General features: G+C 41.3%; 1 protein-coding gene across 2 annotated transcripts in view; it reads right to left on the bottom strand.

Annotated features, from left to right (window-relative positions):
• Positions 1-24,229, bottom strand: part of ddx46 (DEAD (Asp-Glu-Ala-Asp) box polypeptide 46) — a 40,543-nt gene that overhangs the window by 10,213 nt on the left and 6,101 nt on the right. Inside the window, exons 3-15 of one of the 2 annotated variants that reach the window (XM_061934497.1) lie at positions 18,802-18,924; positions 18,628-18,715; positions 18,387-18,555; positions 16,946-17,181; positions 16,761-16,868; positions 16,524-16,689; positions 16,338-16,458; positions 13,705-13,880; positions 13,515-13,636; positions 12,725-12,803; positions 8,223-8,305; positions 7,983-8,147; positions 1,682-1,844 (exon numbers count right to left, since the gene is read on the bottom strand). In XM_061934497.1, the coding sequence (XP_061790481.1) occupies positions 1,682-1,844; positions 7,983-8,147; positions 8,223-8,305; positions 12,725-12,803; positions 13,515-13,636; positions 13,705-13,880; positions 16,338-16,458; positions 16,524-16,689; positions 16,761-16,868; positions 16,946-17,181; positions 18,387-18,555; positions 18,628-18,715; positions 18,802-18,924 (1,799 nt within the window). The remainder of the gene's footprint in view (positions 1-1,681; positions 1,845-7,982; positions 8,148-8,222; positions 8,306-12,724; positions 12,804-13,514; positions 13,637-13,704; positions 13,881-16,337; positions 16,459-16,523; positions 16,690-16,760; positions 16,869-16,945; positions 17,182-18,386; positions 18,556-18,627; positions 18,716-18,801; positions 18,925-24,229) is intronic. The other variant, XM_061934505.1, reaches the window with a different exon arrangement.

Here is a 24,229-nt window from a genome sequence, read left to right as displayed (position 1 = left end):
GGTGTCACATGTAATGAATGCTGAGCAGTGTTTTGTGTGACATGAGTGTGCTCGCTCCACATTTGAGCTTGGCGTGCACATGCTTGGCGTACAGTATGTCTGCTTTGAGTAAGAGCAACTGACTACAATCCATCAGAGCAGTGTTTTTTTTTAACCTTTTTTGAGCCAAGGCGCATTTTTTTCATTGAAAAAAATCCAGAGGCACACCACCAGCAGAAATCATTAAAAAATGAAGCTTAGTAGACAATACAAAGTCGTTGTCGCAATTGTTGGATACGACTTTAAATCATAACTAACCATGCATCAATATAGCTCTTGTCTCAAAGTAGGTCTACTGTCACAACCTGTCACATCACGCCCTGACTTATTTAGAGTTTTTTGGCGTTTTCCCATGAGTAGTGTTTTAGTTCTTGTCTTGGGCTCTTATTTTGGTGGCCTTTCTTTCCTGTTGCAGTTTCATGTCTTCCTTTGAGCGCTATTCCCCGCACCTGCTTTGTTTTAGCAATCAAGAATATTTCAGTTGTTGCTATCTTTTTTTTGTGTGGACATTGTTGTAATGTACGGATGTACTTTGTGGACGCCGTCTCTGCTCAACACGCTGTAAGTTTTTGCTGTCGTCCAGCATTCTGTTTTTGTTTACTTTGTAGCCAGTTCAGTTTTAGTTTCGTTCTACATAGCCACCCCTAAGCTTTAATGCCTTTTCTTAGGGGCACTTACCTTTTGTTTATTTTAGGTTTAAGCATTAGATACCTTTTTACCTGCACGCTGCCTCCCGCTGTTGACTGCATATTGTGATCACGACAAACCATAATCGTCTCACGACGTGTTCCCAACATCTACAAAGCAATTAGCTCCCGGCTTCCACCTACTGATATGGTATGGTATAACATGGTTACTCTGCCGAGCTCTAGACAGCGCCAACACTCAACAACGGCACATTTGCAGACTATAATTACTGGTTTGCAAAAAATATTTTTAACCCAAATAGGTGAAACTGCATAATCCCCCACAGCACACCAGACTGTATCTCACGGCACACTAGTGCCGCGGCACAGTGGTTGAAAAACACTGCATCATAGTATGTTTGGCCCTTTTGTGCATAATTTCCTGGTTCTCCCTCCCACCCATTCAGGGGTTGCACAAAACACCTTCGCCAACGCTTGTTCCCCTCGCTTTAGAAAAATATTGACACCAATGAGCATTGTTTGAAAATGTAATTGTTCTAATGTGGATCGCCACTATTTACTACAATAACAGCCCTCCCCACCCTGTTCAAATCTACCCAAACTTGTCCCATTTGTTTGTGCTGCAAACATGTTTTGTCTATTATAGTTTTTATGTTATCAACATGTTATTATCCATAACCAGCTCCTCCACCATGTCAAAACGTCACCAAACGTGTCATATTTGCTGCAAATAGTTTAGTTTTTATGTTATTAACGAGTTATGACTCAAAACATGATTAGCTGTTAGCTTCACATGGGGCTGTGCACTTAATGTGCCTCAATGCCTTAATGTTGCCCAGAAGACGAGGCGAAAACTACCTCATTTACAAAGCAGGTGAGTCAAATAAAGCAATTCCCAGAATAACTTGAACCGTTTCTGGGACATTTAACATTTTTTCAGCACTGGAAAATTGCTAAATCATTTTGCAGGTTTCTCCTCAGAAGTGGAGCAATACCTCCATGCAGGGACATGCAGGGGTAGGAGGCCTTCATCAGATCTTTGAGGAGAGCGTCGGCGTGCTCCTGTTTGTCCACAAAAATAATGACAGAGCCCTTTTCCTGATAGTGGCCCAGGATCTCCAGGAGCTTCAGGAACTTCTTGTCCTCCTCAATCACAAGCTGCAAGAGCAAATGTTAAACAATGCCAGAGTTTACTTGATCTCCAACAGGAACATTATAGGATTCTGCTTGGCAACAATGCACAATGAATTTCCGAGCAAATAATACATAAATGTATGAATGCATGCATGACTAAATGTTGAGAGAAACGTAATGAGTAAATAAATATAGAAAATAATAATGAATGCTGCAATGAAAAAATGAAAGGAGGTACATCCTGTTGTGACAAGTACACTGGGGAAAAACTCACAATCTCACAAAGTAGGGCTGGGCGATATATCGATATACTTGATATATTGCGGGTTTGTCTCTGTGCGATATAGAAAATGACTATATCCTGATATTCGAGTATACGTTCTCACGCAGTTGCTTTTAGCTGCGGGCATTACACTACAGGCTCTTCTCACTCTTTGTTGTCTCTCCTTCTCACAGAGACATAAAACAAGCGCACCTTCTTACATAAGTCACATACGTATACGCCCTCGCGGAGCAGAGAGGTAGCGGCATGGGTAACGTTAGCTGTGGTGCGAGTGGTAATACGAGAGAAAGAAGGTGCGAATCTGGTAACAAATGAAGGAAGAATCAATTCCCAAGAAAAACAGCAGGGGGCACATCATCTGGCGGTGGTTTGGCTTCAAGTGGGAATATGTCAAACAGACAACCGTAATTTGACAAGTGTGGGGCAAAAGCCTTGCTACAAAAAGTAACATTACTGCTAATATGTAGCATAATTTGAAAAGTCATCTACTATAGAATGAAGAGTGCTTGAAACTCTGCATGTCAACATCTCCGTTCGGTGCCACACCAACAAAATGCAGAGGCAACCATTTCCACATCAACACCGTATGAAAAAAATAGTCAACAACAGAAGGAGATAACGTCCGCAGGAACCTACCACATAGCAAAGGACATACACTATTTGATTTCCTATTATGCAGCTCATTTTTATTTGACAGTTATTGAAATATCTTGTGTGACATCATGCACAAAAGTGCACTTTATTTGTTTTAAACTATTGTAGTGGTGTTCTGTACAAAAAGTGCACTTTAATTTAGTGTTGTTTTGATATGTCATCTTAGTGACATCATGCACAAAAGTGCACTAATAGCTTCTTTTAAAATGTCTCTGACAATCTTGCACTTTCTGTTTTGAAATGACATGAATGTTTGTGCCACTGCTTAATAACTGTTTAATAAATACACTTTTGGTCAATTGACTTAGTTGTGATTTCCCTCTCTGCATGAAAGTTTAAAATGAGAATATATTAATGCAGTATGAACAAGAATGTTTTAATGTAGACACATAGAATCATCATACTGGTGTGATTATATGCATCAAGTGTTCATTCAAGGCTAAGGCAAAATATCGAGATATATATCGTGTATCGTGACATGGCCCAAAAATATCGAAATATTAAAAAAAGGCCATATCGCCCAGCCCTATCACCAAGTATATATTTCTAATTTCTTGTCAAAAAATATGAACAAACTTAATACAAGTCAGAATCCCCTGAATAGTCATTTTTCAGTGAGACATAACGTTTTTTTTAAGCCAATAGATCTTCTGAGGAAAAAAATACTACTTTTAAGCATCATAAGTTTGTTGTACGACAAAAAACTTAACAATACTATTAAGTATCGCTAATACGTTTTAGTTGCTAATTTCAAGATCACTTAAGTTTTTAAAGCTGCATTTTTTTTGCTCATTACAAGCAAAAATAACCTGTATTATTTAAATATATATATATTTTTAAAAGGGGCATTTTTTTCAGTGTGTATGTTCTACTAGAGTTGTACGATTGAGAAATAACCTAATTGCGATTTTTCTCTCCAAAATTGCGATTCGTTTTGCGATTTTTATCCTTTATACATGCATAAAAGTGGGAAAATAAGGAATGAAGGAAGACATGTTACTTTTAGACTATCAATCAACATATTCTTGTCTGAAAGTGCTACAGACTCAAACAATATGCAATAATCTACGTTCAAAAATATTTGAAAGTACATTATACAATGTGAAGCAGCTTGTCCATGATTTTAGCTTTTCACTGTGTAGCACTATCTGCTGGGTCTCGTGGATCATTACTAGGGCTGTGAATCTTTGGGTGTCCCACGATTCGATTCAATATCGATTCTTGGGGTCACGATTCGATTCAAAATCGATGTTTTTTTTTTTCAATTAAACACGATTCTCGATTGGGGCCCGGCCGGGCACAGCCCGAAGAGGCAACGTGGGTCCCCCCTCCAATGGGCTCACCACCCATAGCAGGGGCCATAGAGGTCGGGTGCAGTGTGAGCTGGGCGGCAGCCGAGGGCAGGGCACTTGGCGGTCCGATCCTCGGCTACATAAGCTGGCTCTTGGGACGTGGAACGTCACTTCGCTGGGGGGGAAGGAGCCTGAGCTAGTGCGTGAGGTGGAGAAGTTCCGGCTAGATATAGTCGGACTCACTTCGACGCACAGCAAGGGCTCTGGAACCACTTCTCTTGAGAGGGGCTGGACTCTCTTCCACTCTGGCGTTGCCGGCAGTGAGAGGCGACGGGCTGGGGTGGCAATTCTTGTTGCCCCTCGGCTCAAAGCCTGCACGTTGGAGTTCAACCCGGTGGACGAGAGGGTAGCTTCCCTCCGCCTTCGGGTGGGGGGACGGGTCCTGACTGTTGTTTGCGTTTACGCGCCAAACAGCAGCTCAGAGTACCCACCCTTTTTGGATTCACTCGAGGGAGTACTGGAGAGTGCTCCCCCGGGTGATTCCCTCGTTCTACTGGGGGACTTCAACGCTCATGTTGGCAGCGACAGTGAAACCTGGAGAGGTGTGATTGGGAAGAATGGCCGCCCGGATCTGAACCCGAGTGGTGTTCTGTTATTGGACTTTTGTGCTCGTCACAGATTGTCGATAACAAACACCATGTTCAAGCATAAGGGTGTCCATATGTGCACTTGGCACCAGGACACCCTAGGCCGCAGTTCCATGATCGACTTTGTAGTTGTGTCATCGGATTTGCGGCCTCATGTTTTGGACACTCGGGTGAAGAGAGGGGCGGAGCTTTCTACCGATCACCACCTGGTGGTGAGTTGGCTGCGATGGTGGGGGAGGATGCCGGACAGACCTGGCAGGCCCAAACGCATTGTGAGGGTTTGCTGGGAACGCATGGCAGAGTCTCCTGTCAGAGAGAGTTTCAATTCCCACCTCCGGAAGAACTTTGAACATGTCACGAGGGAGGTGCTGGACATTGAGTCCGAGTGGACAATGTTCCGTACCTCTATTGTCGAGGCGGCCGATTGGAGCTGTGGCCGCAAGGTGGTTGGTGCCTGTCGTGGCGGTAATCCTAGAACCCGTTGGTGGACGCCGGCGGTGAGGGATGCCGTCAGGCTGAAGAAGGAGTCCTATCGGGTTCTTTTGGCTCATGGGACTCCTGAGGCAGCAGACAGGTACCGACAGGCCAAGCGGTGTGCGGCTTCAGCGGTCGCGGAGGCAAAAACTCGGACATGGGAGGAGTTCGGGGAGGCCATGGAAAAAGACTTCCGGACGGCTTCGAAGCAATTCTGGACCACCATCCGCCGCCTCAGGAAGGGGAAGCAGTGCAGTGTCAACACCGTGTATGGTGGGGATGGTGCTCTGCTGACCTCGACTGCGGATGTTGTGGATCGGTGGAGGGAATACTTCGAAGACCTCCTCAATCCTACCAGCACGTCTTCCTATAAGGAAGCAGGGCCTGGGGAATCTGTGGTGGGCTCTCCTATTTCTGGGGCTGAGGTTGCCGAGGTAGTTAAAAAGCTCCTCGGTGGCAAGGCCCCGGGGGTGGATGAGATCCGCCCGGAGTTCCTTAAGGCTCTGGATGTTGTGGGGCTGTCTTGGTTGACAAGACTCTGCAACATCGCGTGGACATCGGGGGCGGTACCTCTGGATTGGCAGACCGGGGTGGTGGTTCCTCTCTTTAAGGAGGGGAACCGGAGGGTGTGTTCCAACTATCGTGGGATCACACTCCTCAGCCTTCCCGGTAAGGTCTATTCAGGTGTACTGGAGAGGAGGCTACGCCGGATAGTCGAACCTCGGATTCAGGAGGAACAGTGTGGTTTTCGTCCTGGTCGTGGAACTGTGGACCAGCTCTATACTCTCGGCAGGGTCCTTGAGGGTGCATGGGAGTTTGCCCAACCAGTCTACATGTGCTTTGTGGACTTGGAGAAGGCATTCGACCGTGTACCCCGGGAAGTCCTGTGGGGAGTGCTCAGAGAGTATGGGGTAACGGACTGTCTTATTGTGGCAGTTCGCTCCCTGTATAATCAGTGTCAGAGCTTGGTCCGCATTGCCGGCAGTAAGTCGGACACGTTTCCAGTGAGGGTTGGACTCCGCCAAGGCTGCCCTTTGTCACCGATTCTGTTCATAACCTTTATGGACAGAATTTCTAGGCGCAGTCAGGGCGTTGAGGGGATCTGGTTTGGTGGCTGCAGGATTAGGTCACTGCTATTTGCAGATGATGTGGTCCTGATGGCTTCCTCCGGCCAAGATCTTCAGCTCTCACTGGATCGGTTCGCAGCCGAGTGTGAAGCGACTGGGATGGGAATCAGCACCTCCAAGTCCGAGTCCATGGTTCTCTCCCGGAAAAGGGTGGAGTGCCATCTCCGGGTTGGGGAGGAGATCTTGCCCCAAGTGGAGGAGTTCAAGTACCTCGGAGTCTTGTTCACGAGTGGGGGAAGAGTTGATCGTGAGATCGACAGGCGGATCGGTGCGGCGTCTTCAGTAATGCGGACGCTGTATCGATCCGTTGTGGTGAAGAAGGAGCTGAGCCGGAAGGCAAAGCTCTCGATTTACCGGTCGATCTACGTTCCCATCCTCACCTATGGTCAAGAGCTTTGGGTCATGACCGAAAGGACAAGATCACGGGTACAAGCGGCCAAAATGAGTTTCCTCCGCCGAGTGGCGGGGCTCTCCCTTAGAGATAGGGTGAGAAGCTCTGTCATTCGGAGGGAGCTCAAAGTAAAGCCGCTGCTCCTCCACATCGAGAGGAGCCAGATGAGGTGGTTCGGGCATCTGGTCAGGATGCCACCCGAACGCCTCCCTAGGAAGGTGTTTCGGGCACGTCCGACCGGTAGGAGGCCACGGGGAAGACCCAGGACACGCTGGGAAGACTATCTCTCCCGGCTGGCCTGGGAACGCCTCGGGATCCCCCGGGAGGAGCTGGACGAAGTGGCTGGGGAGAGGGAAGTCTGGGCTTCCCTGCTTAAGCTGCTGCCCCCGCGACCCGACCTCGGATAAGCGGAAGAAGATGGATGGATGGATGGACGATTCTCGATTCAAAAACGATTTTTTTCCCGATTCAAAAGGATTCTCTATTCATTCAATACATAGGATTTCAGCAGGATCTACCCCAGTCTGCTGACATGCAGAGTAGTAGATTTTTGTAAAAAGCTTTTATAATTGTAAAGGACAATGTTTTATCAACTGCTTGCAATAATGTAAATTTGTTTTAACTATTAAATGAACCAAAAATATAACTTGTTTTATCTTTGTGAAAATATTGGACACAGTGTGTTGTCAAGCTTATGAGATGCGATGCAAGTGTAAGCCACTGTGACATTAATTTATTTTTATTTTTATAAATGTCTAATGATAATGTCAATGAGGGATTTTTAATCACTGCTGTGTTGAAATTGTAACTAATATTGATACTGTTGTTGATAATATTCATTTTTGTTTCACTACTTTTGGTTTGTTCTGTGTCGTGTTTGTGTCTCCTCTCAATTGCTCTGTTTATTGCGGTTCTGAGTGTTGCTGGGTCGGGTTTGGTTTTGGAATGGGATTTAATTGTTATGGTATTGCTGTGTATTGTTTTGTTGGATTGATTAACTAAAAAAATAAATAAATAAATGACTAACTAAAAATTTTAAAAAAATACAAATTTAAATAAAAAATTAAAAAAAAATTTTTTTTTTTTAAATGAGAATCGATTCTGAATCGCACAACGTGAGAATCGCGATTCGAATTCAAATCGATTTTTTCCCTCACCCCTAATCATTACCTCAATTGGCAACCAGATCGTAACGTCCAAAAAGGAAGAGCGAATTTATTTCACAGATTACTTTCGTTGTTTTTATGTGAGCTATGATGGACAGACAACAGAACATTTCAACAAGAAGGCTTACCACATGTTGTTCCACATCGGAGCAGACCACGCTGCGGCCTCCCACCTGGATCTCAAGAGGCTTAGCCAGGATCCTTCGAGCGAGAGCTTCCATGGCTCTGGGGAAGGTGGCGGAGAACATCACTGTCTGCCGGTCAGGACGAACATTGTCCACGATGCGCATTACCTTGCGGAGGAACCAGAGATTACTATTAATGACTGACCTGAACAAAGCTTCAAAACAATCTGGTCTGGTGCCCACCTGTGGCTCAAAGCCCATGTCAAACATCCTGTCAGCTTCATCCAGCACCACATAGGTCGATCTGCGCAGGTTGGTGACGCGACCTGGACATCAAGGTAGAGGAGCATGAATCAAAGCGTTTAGACAGATCATACATTATTCTTCAAAAGGCATGAAGCTAATAATGGAGCAAATAAAAAAAGACTAGACTACTTCATCCTGACTTCTTTTAAACATTGTAGAATACTAGGTTGCATTTGTAAACTGTCATCTTTATTTCTGGCTCAATTTTGCTTCGGCTATTTCAGGTCTTGCGTACCATCTCATTGGCATGGGGAGACCTGTAAAAGTCAGAAAACAGCCTCAAGATACAAAACAAGAGAGGGATGGAGTCCCATCAAGCACTATCTGACCAAACGCCTTTTCACCTAAAAGGGAAACATATTACAGATTACATCGCATGTGTGGAAACAACAGAAGCACCCTCAAAACCTTTTAATGTATGTATTTATATATATCACTGAAGAACCTTGGATGAGCATTCATCAAGAAAGTGGCTTTCACATGGCTCCAGGTGCACCTACCTGCACCTGCCCTGATCTTCACTCTTGTAGACAAGACACATCCAAAAAGCAGTCAGATAACAGTTTAGTAAGAAGTACTGTATGAGTATTTGAGTTTTTACATATACTGTAGTAATATACAGTGCATTTAGAAAGTATTCACTGTGCTTCACTTTTTCCACATTGCTATGTTATACAGCTTTGTTCCATAATGAATACATTCATTTTTGTCCTCAAAATTCTACACACAGTACCCCTGAATGACCATGTAACAATGTATGAGAAGTTTTTGCGTAAGAAAGAAATGTCATGTACATAAGTATTGACAGTCTTTGCTCATTATTTTGTTGATGTCTTTTTAAATACGATGCCACAAGCTTGGCACACCTATCTTTAGGCATTTTCACCCATTCTTCTTTGCAGAACCTCTCAAGCTCCATCATATTGAAAAAGAAAGCCATTTTTTACATCCCTCCAGATGTTAAATGGGATCCAGGTCTGGGCTCTGGCTGGGCCATTCAAGGACATTTACAGAGTTGTCCTGAAACCATTCCTCTGATATCTCGGCAATGTGCTTAAGGTTGTTGTCCGGCTGAAAGAACAACCGTTGTCGCAGTCGGACTTCAAGAGCGCTCTGGAGCAGGTTTTCATCCAGGATGTCTCCGTACATTGCTGCATTCATCTTTACCTCTATCGTGACTGGTCTCCTACTTCCTGCTGCTGAAAAAACATCCCCAGAGCATGGTGCTGCCACATCCATGCTTCACTGTAGAAATGGTGTTGGCCTGGTGATGAGCGGTGTCTGGCTTCCTCCAAACATGACACCTGGCATTCACGCCATAGACTTAACTCTTTGTCTCATCAGACCAGAGAATTTTGTTTCTCACGGTCTGAGAGTCTTACGGATGCATTTAAGCAAACTTTATACTAAGAAACGTCTTCCGTCTGGCCACTATACAGGCCTGATTGGTGGATTGCTGCAGAGATGGTTGTCCTTCTCGTAGGTTCTCGTCTCTACACAGAGGAATGTTGTAGCTCAGACAGAGTGACCATCGGGTTCTTGGCCATCTTTTTGGCTAAGGACCTTAGTTCTCCCCCTCAGTTTAGACCAGTGTTTTTCCAACCTTTTTGGAGCCAAGGCACTTTTTTTTCATTGAAAAAATCCAGAGGCACTCCACCAGCAAAAAACATTAAAAAAATGAAACTCAGTAGCCGATATTGACAATAAAAAGCCGTTCTCGCAATTGTTGGATATAAATCAAACCATATCCAACCATGCATCACTATAGCTCTTGTCTCAAAGTAGATGTACTGTCACATCATGCCGTGACTTATTTTGAGTTTTTTGCTGTTTCCCTGTGCTTAGTGTTTTAGTTCTTGTCTTGCGCTCCTATTTTGGTGGCTTTTCCTCATTTGTTGGTATTTTCCTGTAGCAGTGTCATGTCTTCCTTGAACGCTAATCCCCGCACCTGCTTTTTTTTTCGCAATCAAGACTATTTAAGTTGTGCGGACGCTATCCTTCTTAGTGGGGACATTGTTGATTGTCATGTCATGTACGGATGTACTTTGTGGACACCGTATGCGCTACACGCTGTAAGTCTTTGCTGTCGTCCAGCATTCTGTTTTTGTTTACTTTGCAGCCAGTTCAGTTTTAGTTTTGTTTTGCAAAGCCTTCCCTAAGCTTCAATGCCTTTTCTTAGGGGCACTCGCCTTTTGTTTATTTTTGGTTTAAGTGTTAGATACCATTTTACCTACACGCTGCCTCACGCATATTGTGATCACGACAAACCATGTTCCCGACATCTACAAAGCAATTAGCTACCGGGTGCCACCTACTGATATGGAAGAGTATTACACGGTTACTCTGCCGAGCTCTAGACAGCACAGACACTCAACAACGGCACATTTGCGGATTATAATTACTGGTTTGCAAAAAATATTTTTCACCCAATAAAGTGAAATTACATAATCTGCCACGGCACACCAGACTGTATTTTACGGCACAGTGGTTGAAAAACACTGGTTAAAACAACCAGCCAGCTCTAGGAAGAGTCCTGGTGGTTCCAAACTTCTTACAATTACAGATGATGGAGGCCACTGTGCTCATTGGGATCTTCAAGGCAGCAGATAGTTTTCTATACCCTTCCCCAGATTTTTGCCTTGAGACAATTCTGTTTTGGAGGTCTACAGACAATTCCTTCGAACTCAATCTTGGTTTGTGCTCTGCCATGCACTATCGAGTGTGGAACCTCACATATAGACAGGTGTGTGTGCATTTCCAAATCATGTCCAACCAACTGAATTTACCACAGGTGGACTCCAATTAAGCTGTAGGAACATCTTATATGGATGATCAGTTGAAACAGGTTGCACCTGAGCCCACTTTTGAGCTTCATGGCAAAGGCTGTAAGAACTTATGTAAATGTAATTTCTTAGCTTTTATATTTAAAAACATTTGAAAACATAAAAAATAAATAAATTGTAAAATTTTGGAATAAGGCTGTAAAATAATACAAATGTGGGAAAAGTGAAAAAGTGTATTTTTACCAACTCAGAGGCAATCCAGCAGCTCAATATGTCAATATAGCAGCATAAACTATGCGATCACGGCGCCACTAAATATAGTTTGTCTGCGTTAGTGCTTATAATAACAATATAGCATACGGTACTTGGTTAATATTTCTTTCTTTCTTTCTTTAGTTTATTTCGAACATGAACACACTTACAATATAATACATCACACAGTTTCATATCATTTCACTTTACATCATGTCCAAAAAGGAGTAGGAAGAAGCAAAGCTTATTTAATCCTACCCCTTTCCCACTTCAGAGCGTTTACAAATATATACATTCATTTACTGACCTTTTTATAATAAAATAACATCAGTGAATTAGTATACACAACAGTTTTGTAATATGTAATTAATTAATTCAGTCATTATTAACATACTGAGATGAAGAATATCTTATTTTCAATAATCTTATTTTCAATAAGGTTGAAAGTATTTCTCATAATTCTTCTTCTTTGTACTTTGTAAGCACCATTAATTTGAACAACCTCTTAAACTGGATCATATCAGTACAATGTTTAACTTCATTACTTAATCCATTCCATAATTTAATTCCACATTCTGATATGCCAAAGGTTCTAAGTGTTGTACGTGCATACAAATGTTTTAAATTAGATTTTCCTCTAAGGTTATATTTCTCCTCTTTAGTTGAGAAGAATTGTTGTACATTCTTTGGTAGCAGGTTATAGTTTGCTTTGTACATCATTTTAGCTGTTTGCAATTTTACCAAATCACCGAACTTTAATATGTTTCACTCAATAAATAAAGGGTTTGTATGTTCTCTATATCCAAAATTGTGTATCAGTCTAATTGATCTTTTTTGTAACACGGTTAGCGAATGTAGCGCACATTTGTAGTTATTTCCCCATATTTCTGCACAATAGCTCACTATTTAGGTCACAAGATGTAATTGGAATATTGTTGGCACTTTTAGGATGATTTCTTAGAGGCGGAATAGTGTACTCCCATTAGCTGCATTGTTAGCCACCACTTACTTGCCGTATTTTACGAATTAGAATGCATAAAAAAAAATAATACATGTGTTCTTGTCTTGTCTGCAGTTACCCTTTAAAGTTGTTTAACATGTTAATTGCAAATACTGTATATTACCTTCTTTCGCTCAGGCAAAATGAAACGGCATTAATGTAGATGAAAAACTAATATCTAATCATGAAATTAATCCACATCAAACCTGTGATGAATCTGATTGATTGACGATTGATTGAGTGGTTTGACGACCCCAGTGTGTGTGTGTACACAAAAAGGCACGCACGAACGCACACACACATTTGTAGTGGACTTGTTGTTGTCCACTCACAAAGAACACATGACAAGAACACAGTTTAAAGCCCGGGTACACATGTACATTAGAAAGTGTAAGACCACTGACCACTGTTGGCGCCCAGCATGTCAATCATTCGTCCCGGCGTGCACACGATGATCTCGGCTCCTCGTTTCAGCTCGGCAATCTGCGGGCAAACAAGTCAACGTTGCGGTTATTGTGACTAGGGCAGTGGTTCTTAACCTGGGTTCGATCGAACCCTAGGGGTTCGGTGAGTCGGGCTCAGGGGTTCGGCAGAGGTCAAAACACACCCGACTCATCGTGTAAATAAAAACTTCTCCCTGTCGGCGTATTACGGATACGACAACAGCAGAAGTCAGACTGATTTGCAGGCGTGTAATTTGTTGTGAGTTTATGCACTGTGTTGGTTTTGTTCTTTGAACAAGGTGATGTTCATGCACGGTTCATTTTTTGCACCAGTAAAAAAAAACATGGTAACACTTTAGTACGGGGAACATATTCACCATTGATTAATTGCTTATTAACATGCAAATTAGTAACATATTGGCTCTTAACTAACCATTATTAAGTACTTATTAATGGCCTTATTATAACATTAACCCTCTAACCCTGGCCCTAACCCTCTAACCCTAACCCTAACCAAATAACTCTAAATTAAGTCTTTGTTACTTAGAATATGTTCTCCATACTAAAGTGTTACCAAAAACATATAACTTTGTCTTGAATTTGAAAAAAAATATATATATATATATTTTTCACTAAAGAAGGGTTCGGTGAATGCGCATATGAAACTGGTGGGGTTCGGTACCTCCAACAAGGTTAAGAACCATTGGACTAGGGTCTTTACCGGCTTTTAACGTGTGACTGGAAGGTTTACCTGTTCACTGATACCCGTGCCTCCATAAACACACACCACTCTCAGTCCTAGCGACTTGGAAAACTTCTTGCACTCCTTGGTGATCTGCAGGGCCAGCTCTCTGGTGGGCGTCATGATCACAGCTGAAGGAGAAGATGGAAAGAAAGACAATAAATGACTAACATATGTTAGAAAATGATCAAGTGCTTACAAATGGGTCCCTCGGACTCTTCCAGGGGCCTCTGGTCCATGATGTGTCGGAACATTGGGAGAAGGAAGGCAATGGTTTTGCCGCTGCCCGTCTTTGCGATGCCAATGAGGTCTCTGCCGCACATGATGGCGGGTATGGCCTGGGCCTGAATGGGAGTAGGCTTCTCGTAGCCCTGCCTAGAATGGACGTGTGAAGGAAGATAAGCTCCTGGACAGATTAAACCATTACTCCAACTAGGGTTGGACAATTAATCTTATTGGATTATTGCTTCTCACAATCATGTAAATATAATAATCGGTATGTAGAGACGACCACTTGAAACAGCGACCAAACTAGAAAGCTAAGGCTAGCGAGAACAAGCCATACACCCACAACACATCCCATCTGCTTGTGTTGTTGTGAACGACATCATTCATGGATGTAACAACAATGTACAAACAAAAGTCACAACTTGAAAGGCGCTGTCTCTCTCTCTTTATTTTTTTAATTTTAATTTTTTTTTTTTTTTTAAAGTGCCTCAAGTCGCCTCTTTACTCGTCAAGTTGCGAACAACAGCTAAGCACACTTCCTCCCTTGACAATAATAGCACGATGTGCAACATCCGGTCTGACCGCGCCAACAAAATAAGGGTTTAAAAAAAAAAGTACTTTACACAAGCATAATGTACTTAAAGCACTTACTGATACATTTACAGATGCATAATGCTTTGACCTTAAGTACTGGTCAAAATTGTCCAAAGGTGCATTGTAAGATTTTTGCATCCAATTAAACATTCATTTACATTTTATTTGACGCAAAACGTGAAGTGTAAAAGGTGAAAAAATAGAATTAAAAACAATTAAAATGGAAAAACTGAATTGTATTGTTGTTTATATTGCTATTGTTATTTAAATGTATGGATATTACTATAGTAGGAGCCTAAATGCTGTTTAAGTTCATTTACATTTTATGGAAGGTGCTTTATGTTTATTCAGCCAAAATGGGACTATTTACTTTATTTGCACAATACGAAAATGTATATATTGCATTCTTAGAATAATTATAAGGTACACTTTATTTGTAATTATTACATTCGTCTGAATAATTTGAGAACGTACTATTTTATACCGCTTTAATACAGTGACGATTACGTAACTGTTTAATTGCATACATGGCGGAAGGATATGTGTGGTAATATGGTTTGGACACAAGGTATTATGGGTAATGGCAGTCAGGTATGGGGCAACTGAGCCACAGTTTTTTGACTTTACTCTTACTTTTTCTACACTGCAAAAACTGAAATCTAAGTAAGATTCAATATGTCAAATAAGGGTGCTATTTGCTTATTTTCCATCTGACAAGATAATTCTTCTCACTAAGCAGATTTTATGTTAGAGTGTGAGGCTTGTTTTAAGTGTTTTGGTCCTAAATGATCTCAGTAATCTATTACAGCTTGTTGCTGAGATTTTATGACCTATATTGAGTAAAACATGCTTGAAACTAGAATATCAACTGTTGCAAACCTGTGTCACCAACATTCACACATATAAAACTGCTTTTTCAAAGTAATAATTTCTTATTTCAAGCATTAAATAAAAAAACATGACTTTGACACAATTGTGTCTCATAATTAAACTGGCAGTTAATATTTAAACATTTAACATGTGACATTTCAAAACAATTTTGAACAGAAATAGTTCATGCACATTCAGATAAATTCTTCAAAATTACAATAAAAAAAAATTGTCCGGGGCCCGGGCTGCAAATATATATATATATATATATATATATATATATATATATATATATATATATATATATATATATATATATATATATATATATATATAGATACACATATACATGTATATATACTATATTCCTTGCTCACTAATTGACTGAAAGAGCACGCACTTGGCGCGATGATGTCATGTTATCGATGGGAAAATGCATTTTTAGACAATATGATTTACCTGAGCGTTGCCTTTTTGCCTAGTTTTTAGTGTAAGTTTGCTGGTTTCAAGAAATGTAATGCCGAGCGCATATCATTATGTCAAGATAATGGCACTAGCATTTACTTTATTTAAGAATATTTTTGAACATATTGACAAAAAAGGTCTCATATTTGTTTTTGCTACAAAGAAAAGTGCACTTGTTATTAGTGAGAATATACTTATTTTAAGGTATTTTGGGGTTCATTGAGGTTAGCTAATTCTACTTGTTTTGGAAAGTCTTGACAAGCCAAATGTTCTTGTTCTATTGGCAGATAATTTTGCTTAGTTCAAGTAAAATACCCCTCATTTTTGTATTTTTTTCCCTTGTTTTTGAACACTGACTTTTTGCAGTGTAACTCTTTCTTACTGTAACAAACTCGCTTTATTTTGCCATTCATTTGTTCCGGGAGCAGGAGAAAGTAGAGGAGCGTCAAGCTAAGGCTTCATTAGGAATCTACAACTATTATTATTAAACTTGTTGTGATTTATTTGTTAGTAATTTATATGTTTTTTAAAATACAATGATATTTAAAGTTGCGTTTTGGTGGTACAATAAATATTTATGTTTTCAAATTATGAATAATTGTGATTACAATGTTATTCAAAAACAATCGTGATTATTATTTTGGCCATAATCGTCGAGCCCCAACTCCAACTCACTTCTTGAGGGAATTGAGGATCTTCATGGACACGCCACACTGCACCCAGGTCTTGATGGGTTTGGGACAGCCCTTCCCCTTAACCGTGATGCCCTCCAGTTCTGAGCGGTACGCAATGACGTCTGCAATGGACCGGAAACTCGTCAGAAGCGAGAAGAGACGATTTGTTCTTGTTTTGCTTACGGACCCTCTGCGGACATCCTGGCCAGCTCGGGAACCTCCACATAGAAGTTTTTACGGTAGGGCTCGTACTCAATCTTGCCGTGGTCCACAGGTTCCAAGACCTTCCTCTGTTTGGTCTGAAAGCCTGTGAGAGCCGTCTGCAGGTCTACTTCCTCCTCCTCTGATGAGTACTGTCCAACACGTTTGACTTTTCATTAGCTTTGCCACCAAGAGACAATTGATAGAAGAGTGTGAAAACTACCTCCATGGCGTCCTGGTCGTTCTCCATCAGCTCTCCCTTCTTCTTGTGAAAGTGAAGGCCTTTCTTTGTTTTCACCACTGTCACTACTTTGGTGAGCATCACACCTCCCTTTTGTTACCAAATGAAAATACGTGAATGATCCAGAAGACAAGCACAATCCTATGTCGTCTTCTTCCCTGACCCACCTTATCGTTTCCTTTCACGCCTCCCATGTTGAACTTCTTCACCTCCTGCTTTACCTCCTCCATGTAAGCGTCCAGGGGGTCGATGTCGTCCTCTTCGTCCTCCATCTCCGCGGGGGTCTCCTTCTCCTTGTCGCCATCGTCTGTCTTGTCCTCATCCTCTTTGGCGTCACCTTTTTCATCCCCCTCTTCCTCATCGTCGTCCGCCTCTATCGGCGTGGGCGTGTCCTCGTCGTCGTCTGAAAAGGAGGAGGCTGTTTATGCCAGGGCCGATAACACATTTTGCTGGACGATATATTGTCCCACAAAGTGCAATGGAAGCATAGTATACAATAACATTTAGATTAGAGATGTCCGATAATATCGGACTGCCGAAATTATCGGCCGATAAATGCTTTAAAATGTAATATTGGAAATTATCGGTATCGGTTTCAAAAAGTAAAATGTATGACTTTTTAAAACGCCGCTGTACGGAGTGGTACACGGACGTAGGGAGAAGTACAGAGCGCCAATAAACCTTAAAGGCACTGCCTTTGCGTGCCGGCCCAGTCACATAATATCATCGGCTTTGCACACACATAAGTGAATGCCCCGCATACTTGGTCAACAGCCATACAGGTCACACTGAGGGTGGCCGTATAAACAACTTTAACACTGTTACAAATATGCGCCACACTGTGAACCCACACCAAACAAGAACGACAAACCCATTTCGGGAGAACATCCGCACCGTAACACAACATAAACACAACAGAACAAATACCCAGAAAACCTTGCAGCACTAACTCTTCCGGGATGCATCAATATACAAACCCCGCTACCCCTACCCCCACCTCAACCCCACCCACCTCAACCTCCTCATGCTCTCTCAGGGAGAGCATGTCCCAAATTCCAAGCTGCTGTTTTGAGGCATGTTAAAAAAAATAATGCACTTTGTGACTTCAATAATAAATATGGCAGTGCCATGTTGGCATTTTTTTCCATAACTTGAGTTGATTTATTTTGGAAAACCTTGTTACATTGTTTGATGCATCCAGCGGGGCATCACAACAAAATTAGGCATAATAATGTGTTAATTCCACGACTGTATATATCGGTATCGGTTGATATCGGAATCGGTAATTAAGAGTTGGACAATTTCGGAATATCGGATATCGGCAAAAAAGCCAATATCGGACATCTCTATGACATATATATGATGATGTCATATTAACAACACCCCTTCGCCACGCCACCACTGCCACGTATATAGTGGCAATCTAGGGGAAACCCTGCTGGCAGATTCATTTTCAGGAGCAGAAAACCAATATTATCATTTGGATGCTGTAAGTCCGTTAAAATCGGCTAATAAGAAAAGTTATGACATCATCTGGATGCTTTTAGTCCTTTAAAATAAACTGTTAATTTCCAAAGTATAATTGTAGCAAAAGCAGTGTTTTCTCACCGTCATCATCCTCCAGGCTCCACTTCTTGCCCTGCTTCATCTCCTCCAGCTCCTTCTTGATCTCGCCAATGTTCTCGATGGCCTTCTTCCTCTGCTCCTCCCTCCACTTCTCCACCCGCTCCTTCCTCTTCCTCATCTCTTCCTCCAGTTTGTTTTGGTCGAAATCCTGCTGCTCCAACACGGGTTTGGACATTTCACTAACATCTTACTGTACCGCATAAGAATCAGTATTTCCACTTACGTCGTCAACTTTCTCCTCTTCCTTCTCCTCTTTAATCTTCTTCTTGTCAGACGCAACATCAGGAAGGTCCTTCTCTTTGCTTTTGGGCCTGTGAGGAAGACAACAAGCTTCATAAAGAACGTCTACTAACGCAACACAACCAGGAGTACAGACTGTTGGAGGAATCCTGCTCACTTTTCGTCGCTTTTTCTGTTCTTGCTGGGGCTGGCAGAGCGGGACCTCTTGGCTCGTGTCTTGCTGGCCGGCTTCTTCCTGTCGGGACTTCTGGATCTCCTCCTCTCCCTGCTCCTGGAACGCCTGCAGCCACAAGAAAAACGAGTGAGAATCACCCGTTGACAAAATGGAACACTTGCAGAAAACCAATACTGATACAGAGCCAACATCTCAGCAAATAAGCAACGCAATAGATCTGGGGTGTCAAACTCATTTTAGCCCAGGTGCCGCGTGGAGGAAAATCTGTGCACGCGCGGGCCGGACTTTTAAAATGATGGTGTGGAGGGGGGCGTGGTCTGCGGGCCTGCAGTGAAGCGGGGTGTGCCAGGACCAGCTTCGAAATCAGCGACAGGTGCATAGATGTCCCACCTGGGCCTGGTTATCTACTCACCTGTCGCACTGTTAAAAGGAGCAGCCGGGAGGAGAGAGGTGTTGGAGCTGAGAGCGAGAGAGTGACGAAGACGGACAGAAAAAGACAATCGCTGAAAAGCAACCTATTGAGAGAAGAAAATAAAACTGTATTGTAACCCTGATCCGGGCTCTCATGGTGTTGATTGGTGATCCGAAGAACCCCCTGGAGGGCAACCTCCACAGATGGCATTAAAACTAAAAAATAAAGACAACTTCAGATTAGGGATGTCCCGATCCAGGTTTTTGCACTTCCGATCCGATACCGATATTGTTTTTGCACTTCCGATCCGATACCGATACTGACTGATACTGGCCTATCCGAGCATGTATTAAAGTTTAAAGTTATTTAGCCTACTTAGTTGTCAGAATTAAGGCTGAAACGACGCGTCGACGTAGTCAACGTCATCGGTTACGTAAATACGTCGACGTCGTTTTTATGCTTCGACGCGTCGCATATTTACGTCACACTGCCGTCATGGCGGAGCGCAAAGCAGATGATGCGAGCGGTGCGAGCGAGGGAAAAAAAGCACGCCAAAAGTCGTCAAAAGTGTGGGAGTATTTCAATAAACAAATGTATATAATTCGGCATTATTTCGGCCAGTAGGCTTATAAAATCAGAGCCGATCAGTTTACGTTCGCGCGCAGGTATAACGCGGCGCGCTCCTGTCTCATCTGCTGGTGCGCGAGCCCGGTAATTAGACCGCTGTGTCAAATCAAGGAGTACAAAAGACGCCAGCGCAGAGTGGAAAAAGGTTTAGTTCATTACAGATAACCCAGAGTTGTGCCAAAAGTATGTAAGATTTAATATTTCTCTTCGTGGGTGTGGCGCACTTGTTGCGCTGGTGAGATGGGAGGGGGGGTTGTGTGCATGTAGCGTGCTTAGTCTGGAGGCTAAATACACACAGTGTGTTATGTAACTGTTGTTTAGTGTTGATATTCTTTGCTTAGTTTGATAAATGTTGGAGCAGTTTGCTTCATCAGGAGGGTGAAGTCGCTCAATTTAAAGTGTTGGATTTAACTGTGTTGGTGAGGGCGTAGAAAAAGGGGCATTTTTCTACCAGTAGACAGCGTTTAAGATTGAGTGTTTCACTGCTAAATTAATAATATATTTATATTGAATATGGATTTTAAATATGTATCTAAATAGGTGGTTAATTGGTTAGGTATTTATGTATTTGCATATTGGGTTTTCTGTTGCATTTATCTATTGTGTTTCTGGTGTTAAATGTATTTTATATGTATCTTGGTGCATTTATGTTGAGACAATTTATTTAAAATCTGTTTTAACTTAAAGGGAAAAGATGTGTCCATTTTCTTGCACTTGTTTAATGGTTAAGAGATTGATAGCTAATTAATAGTTGTAAATTATGGGATTGATAATTGATTGATTTTTTACAGCATGTTAATCTTGTGGTGTTTTGTCCTTAAAGGTTTTTCACCTACTAAAGAAGCTAAATGCTACTAAAGGCTACTAAAGACAGCTAATGACAGCTAAAGAAACTAAAGTATTAACACTGCTAAAGACTGCTAAAAAGACTAAAGAAGAAAAAAAGAAGCTGTTTCTTGGTTGGAAAAACTGTTGCAAACTAAAGGAAAATAAAAGGAAAAAGTAACTACGGTCTGGTCTTTTGAGTGAAATCCAGAAGCCACATTCAGCATTGGTACATCCCTTCAAGTGTGGGATAAGCACAGCGAAAAAAGCAAAACACTTGACAGTTGTTGTATGCACACTGTGTCGAGCGGAAATGGCCTATCATAGCAGCACAACGGCTATGAAGGAACATTTGAAAAGAAAACACCCGACAGCGTTCTTGCCATCACCATCAACTAGTCAATCGTCCGCGTGAGTATACATTGTCATCATTACACAAAATCATGAATGTGTCATTTGTATCTGCGTTGTAAATTCATAAACTAAAACACTGTTTCGCTCTGAGAGGCGCGTTTGGCATGCCTGTTCAGTGTTTACAAAGACGCGCTCCTCTTTAACGCTAACGTTAATTAGTTGTGCAAATACCTTTTACAACATTAACAGTTACATATACTATGTACAAACCAACAATTAACTTTCACTTTAATCATACTATCATTGTTGTGTTATTAAGCAAAATAAGCAATACTTTTACTTTTGTTGAAATGTTTACACTGTTACAGAATATTTCGTTTTGCACTTTTTTGTATTGGATGTTTATCTTTATTTTTGCACATTTTAAAGCAAAATAAGCAATACTTTTACTTTAGAAATGCTTATACTATTGCAGAATATTAAGATTTGCACTGGATGTTTACTTTTATATTTGCACATTAAAAAGCAAATAAGCTACTTTTAATTTTGTTAAATGTTAAAAGTTTTAAATGTTTACATTGTTACAGAATATTTTGTCATGTTGTTGTCAATGTTGACTGAGTGGCCATACTTTTTTTTTTGTATATAAAAGTCATGCCTTTTGAAAAAACTGGCCAACATTTATTTTTTCATCTTCATTTTAAATAAAAAAAATAATCGGTAAAAGGAAAAATAATCTATAGATTAATCGAAAAAATAATCTATAGATTAACCGATTAATCGAAAAAATAATCTATAGATTAATCGATAGAAAAATAATCGTTAGCTGCAGCCTTAGTCAGAATCATGTTGAAAAGGGTTTTAGTACTCTTGAAAACAACTAGCCAGCTGAATTAGGGGAGTTTGAATAATACACAATGGTTGGTAACAAGAAACTGACCTGTTTATTCAAGGATAAACACAAAATAGACAAAATTATACATGACAAACAGAAATGGCATCATTGAACTAGGGCTGGGCAATATGGCCTTTTTTTAAAATTCCGATATATTTAGGCCATGTCACGATGCACCATATATATGTGGATATTTTGCCTTAGCCTTGAATGAACACTTGATGCATATAATCACAGCAGTATGATGATTCTATGTGTCTACATTAAAACATTCTTCTTCATACTGCATTAATATATGCTACTTTTAAACTTTCATGCAGAGAAGGAAATCACAACTAAAAAAATCACTATTTTTTTCATACGGTGTTGATCTGGAAATGTTTGCCTCGGCATTTTGATGGTGTGGGCGTGTGGCACCGAATGGAGATAAGCGTCTCGGCAGACGTTACAATATTTGAACAATGATGACGAAAACTGTTTTCTCTGTCGTGTCCGTGTGTCGAAAATTGTTATGCGCTTATTTTTTTTATTGATTTTGTGCGTGGCATAGATTTGCCGTGCGCAATTGCACAGGCGCGCACCTTAGCGGCTGCGCTAGCATCACAGCTAACGTTAGCCATGCTGCTACCTCTCTGCTCGGGGAGGACGTATACGTATGTGACGTATGACGTGACAGTATGTGACGTGTGTAAGAAGGTGCGCTCGCTGTCTGTGAGAGGGAGACACAGGAAAGAGTGAGAAGAGCCTGTCGTGTACTGCCAGCAGCTAAAAGCAACTGCGTGAGAATCCACAGACCTGTGGATGTGTTGAAGGTGTGCTGGAAAATGCGGAACGGAAATTAGGGAGCAGCAGAAAAGTGGAATGTATTATCTAAATCGGTGCGTTGAAAAACACGGACCGGAGTTTTTTTTAAAAACTGGATCTGGATCGGCATTTTCCCATGTCTTGCCGATACGCATTTTTTGGCAAATATCGGCGGCCGATCCGATCCAAATATCGGATCGGGACATCCCTACTTCAGATTGTTTTCTTTGTCTTACTTTGGCCAAAAATAGAACAAAGACATTCTGAAAATATTAAAATAAAAATATACAAAAAAAACTACCGGTAGCGGTAAAGTTTAGATCCATGAAGGAAAGAAGAAAGTCAATGAATGTTTATAACTGAATAAATTCACATATGCATAAAAATTCAGAAGTTTTCTTCTGTATTTTTTTTTTTTAATGAATTAAGTAACGTTTATGACAACCTTTTTCCAAAGCACAATATAGAATGTGAGATATAACAGGATAATGCATACATTTATCATTTGTTTTCAAAAAGTGGGACCCCAAAAATGTACCGTGGGACCCCAATTTTATGACTTTATGGTCATAAAAGTCAGACCCCATTTTCCAAATTCCTAGCGCACTGATGGGAGTATTGGTGCGTGCAAAACAGCAGCAGGCGGGTGTGGCCTGCGGGCCGGTTCTAATACTAATCAAATATCATAGATAATTTATTCGCGGGCCGGATCTGGCCCGCGGGCCTTGACTTTGACACGTAGGCAATAGATGGTAAACCGTGCTGCAGTATTTACGGATCTAACTAAAGCATTTGACACAATTATTGATAGTGTCGTATCAAATAAATTAGAACGATGTGGCATCAGACGGTTGGTTCTGACCTGGATAAAAAGCTACTTAACCAACAGGATAAAATATGTGAAGATAGGTGAACACACTTCTACAGAGCTAAATATATCCTGTGGCGAACCCCAGGGATCAATACTTGGACCAAAATTGTGCAAGCTTTATATAAAAATTTGCAGAGTGACAAAGGCACCATTTTATTGGATTTTTTCATGAATATTATGAAATTGCAGTTTTTGTATCACTCCCCCACAAGTGGGGTCAAAAAGACCCCAAGCCGTTCCTATGGAATCTTATATGAACCTTTAATTCAAAGCAACTTTGAATGTCCCACCTACCTGTACACATCTGATGTCTTACAGCTGATGCCACATTGACTGTCAATACTGTCCCACTTAAACATTTAAATATACACAGTCGTGGTCAAAAGTTTACATACACTTGTAAAGAACATAATGTCATGGCTGGCTTGAGTTTCCAATAATTTCTATTACTCTTATTTTTTTTGTGATAGAGTGATTGGAGCACATACTTGTTGGTCACAAAAAACATTCATGAAGTTTGGTTCTTTTATGAATTTATTATGGGTCTACTGAAAATGTGAGCAAATCTGCTGGGTCAAAAGTATACATACAGCAATGTTAATATTTGCTTACATGTCCCTTG

Source organism: Nerophis lumbriciformis, linkage group LG03, assembly GCF_033978685.3.
Source record: "Nerophis lumbriciformis linkage group LG03, RoL_Nlum_v2.1, whole genome shotgun sequence".
NCBI lineage: Eukaryota > Metazoa > Chordata > Actinopteri > Syngnathiformes > Syngnathidae > Nerophis > Nerophis lumbriciformis.
The sequence above is the reverse complement of the archived record's forward strand: the minus strand, read 5'-3'. Positions and strand labels throughout refer to the sequence as shown.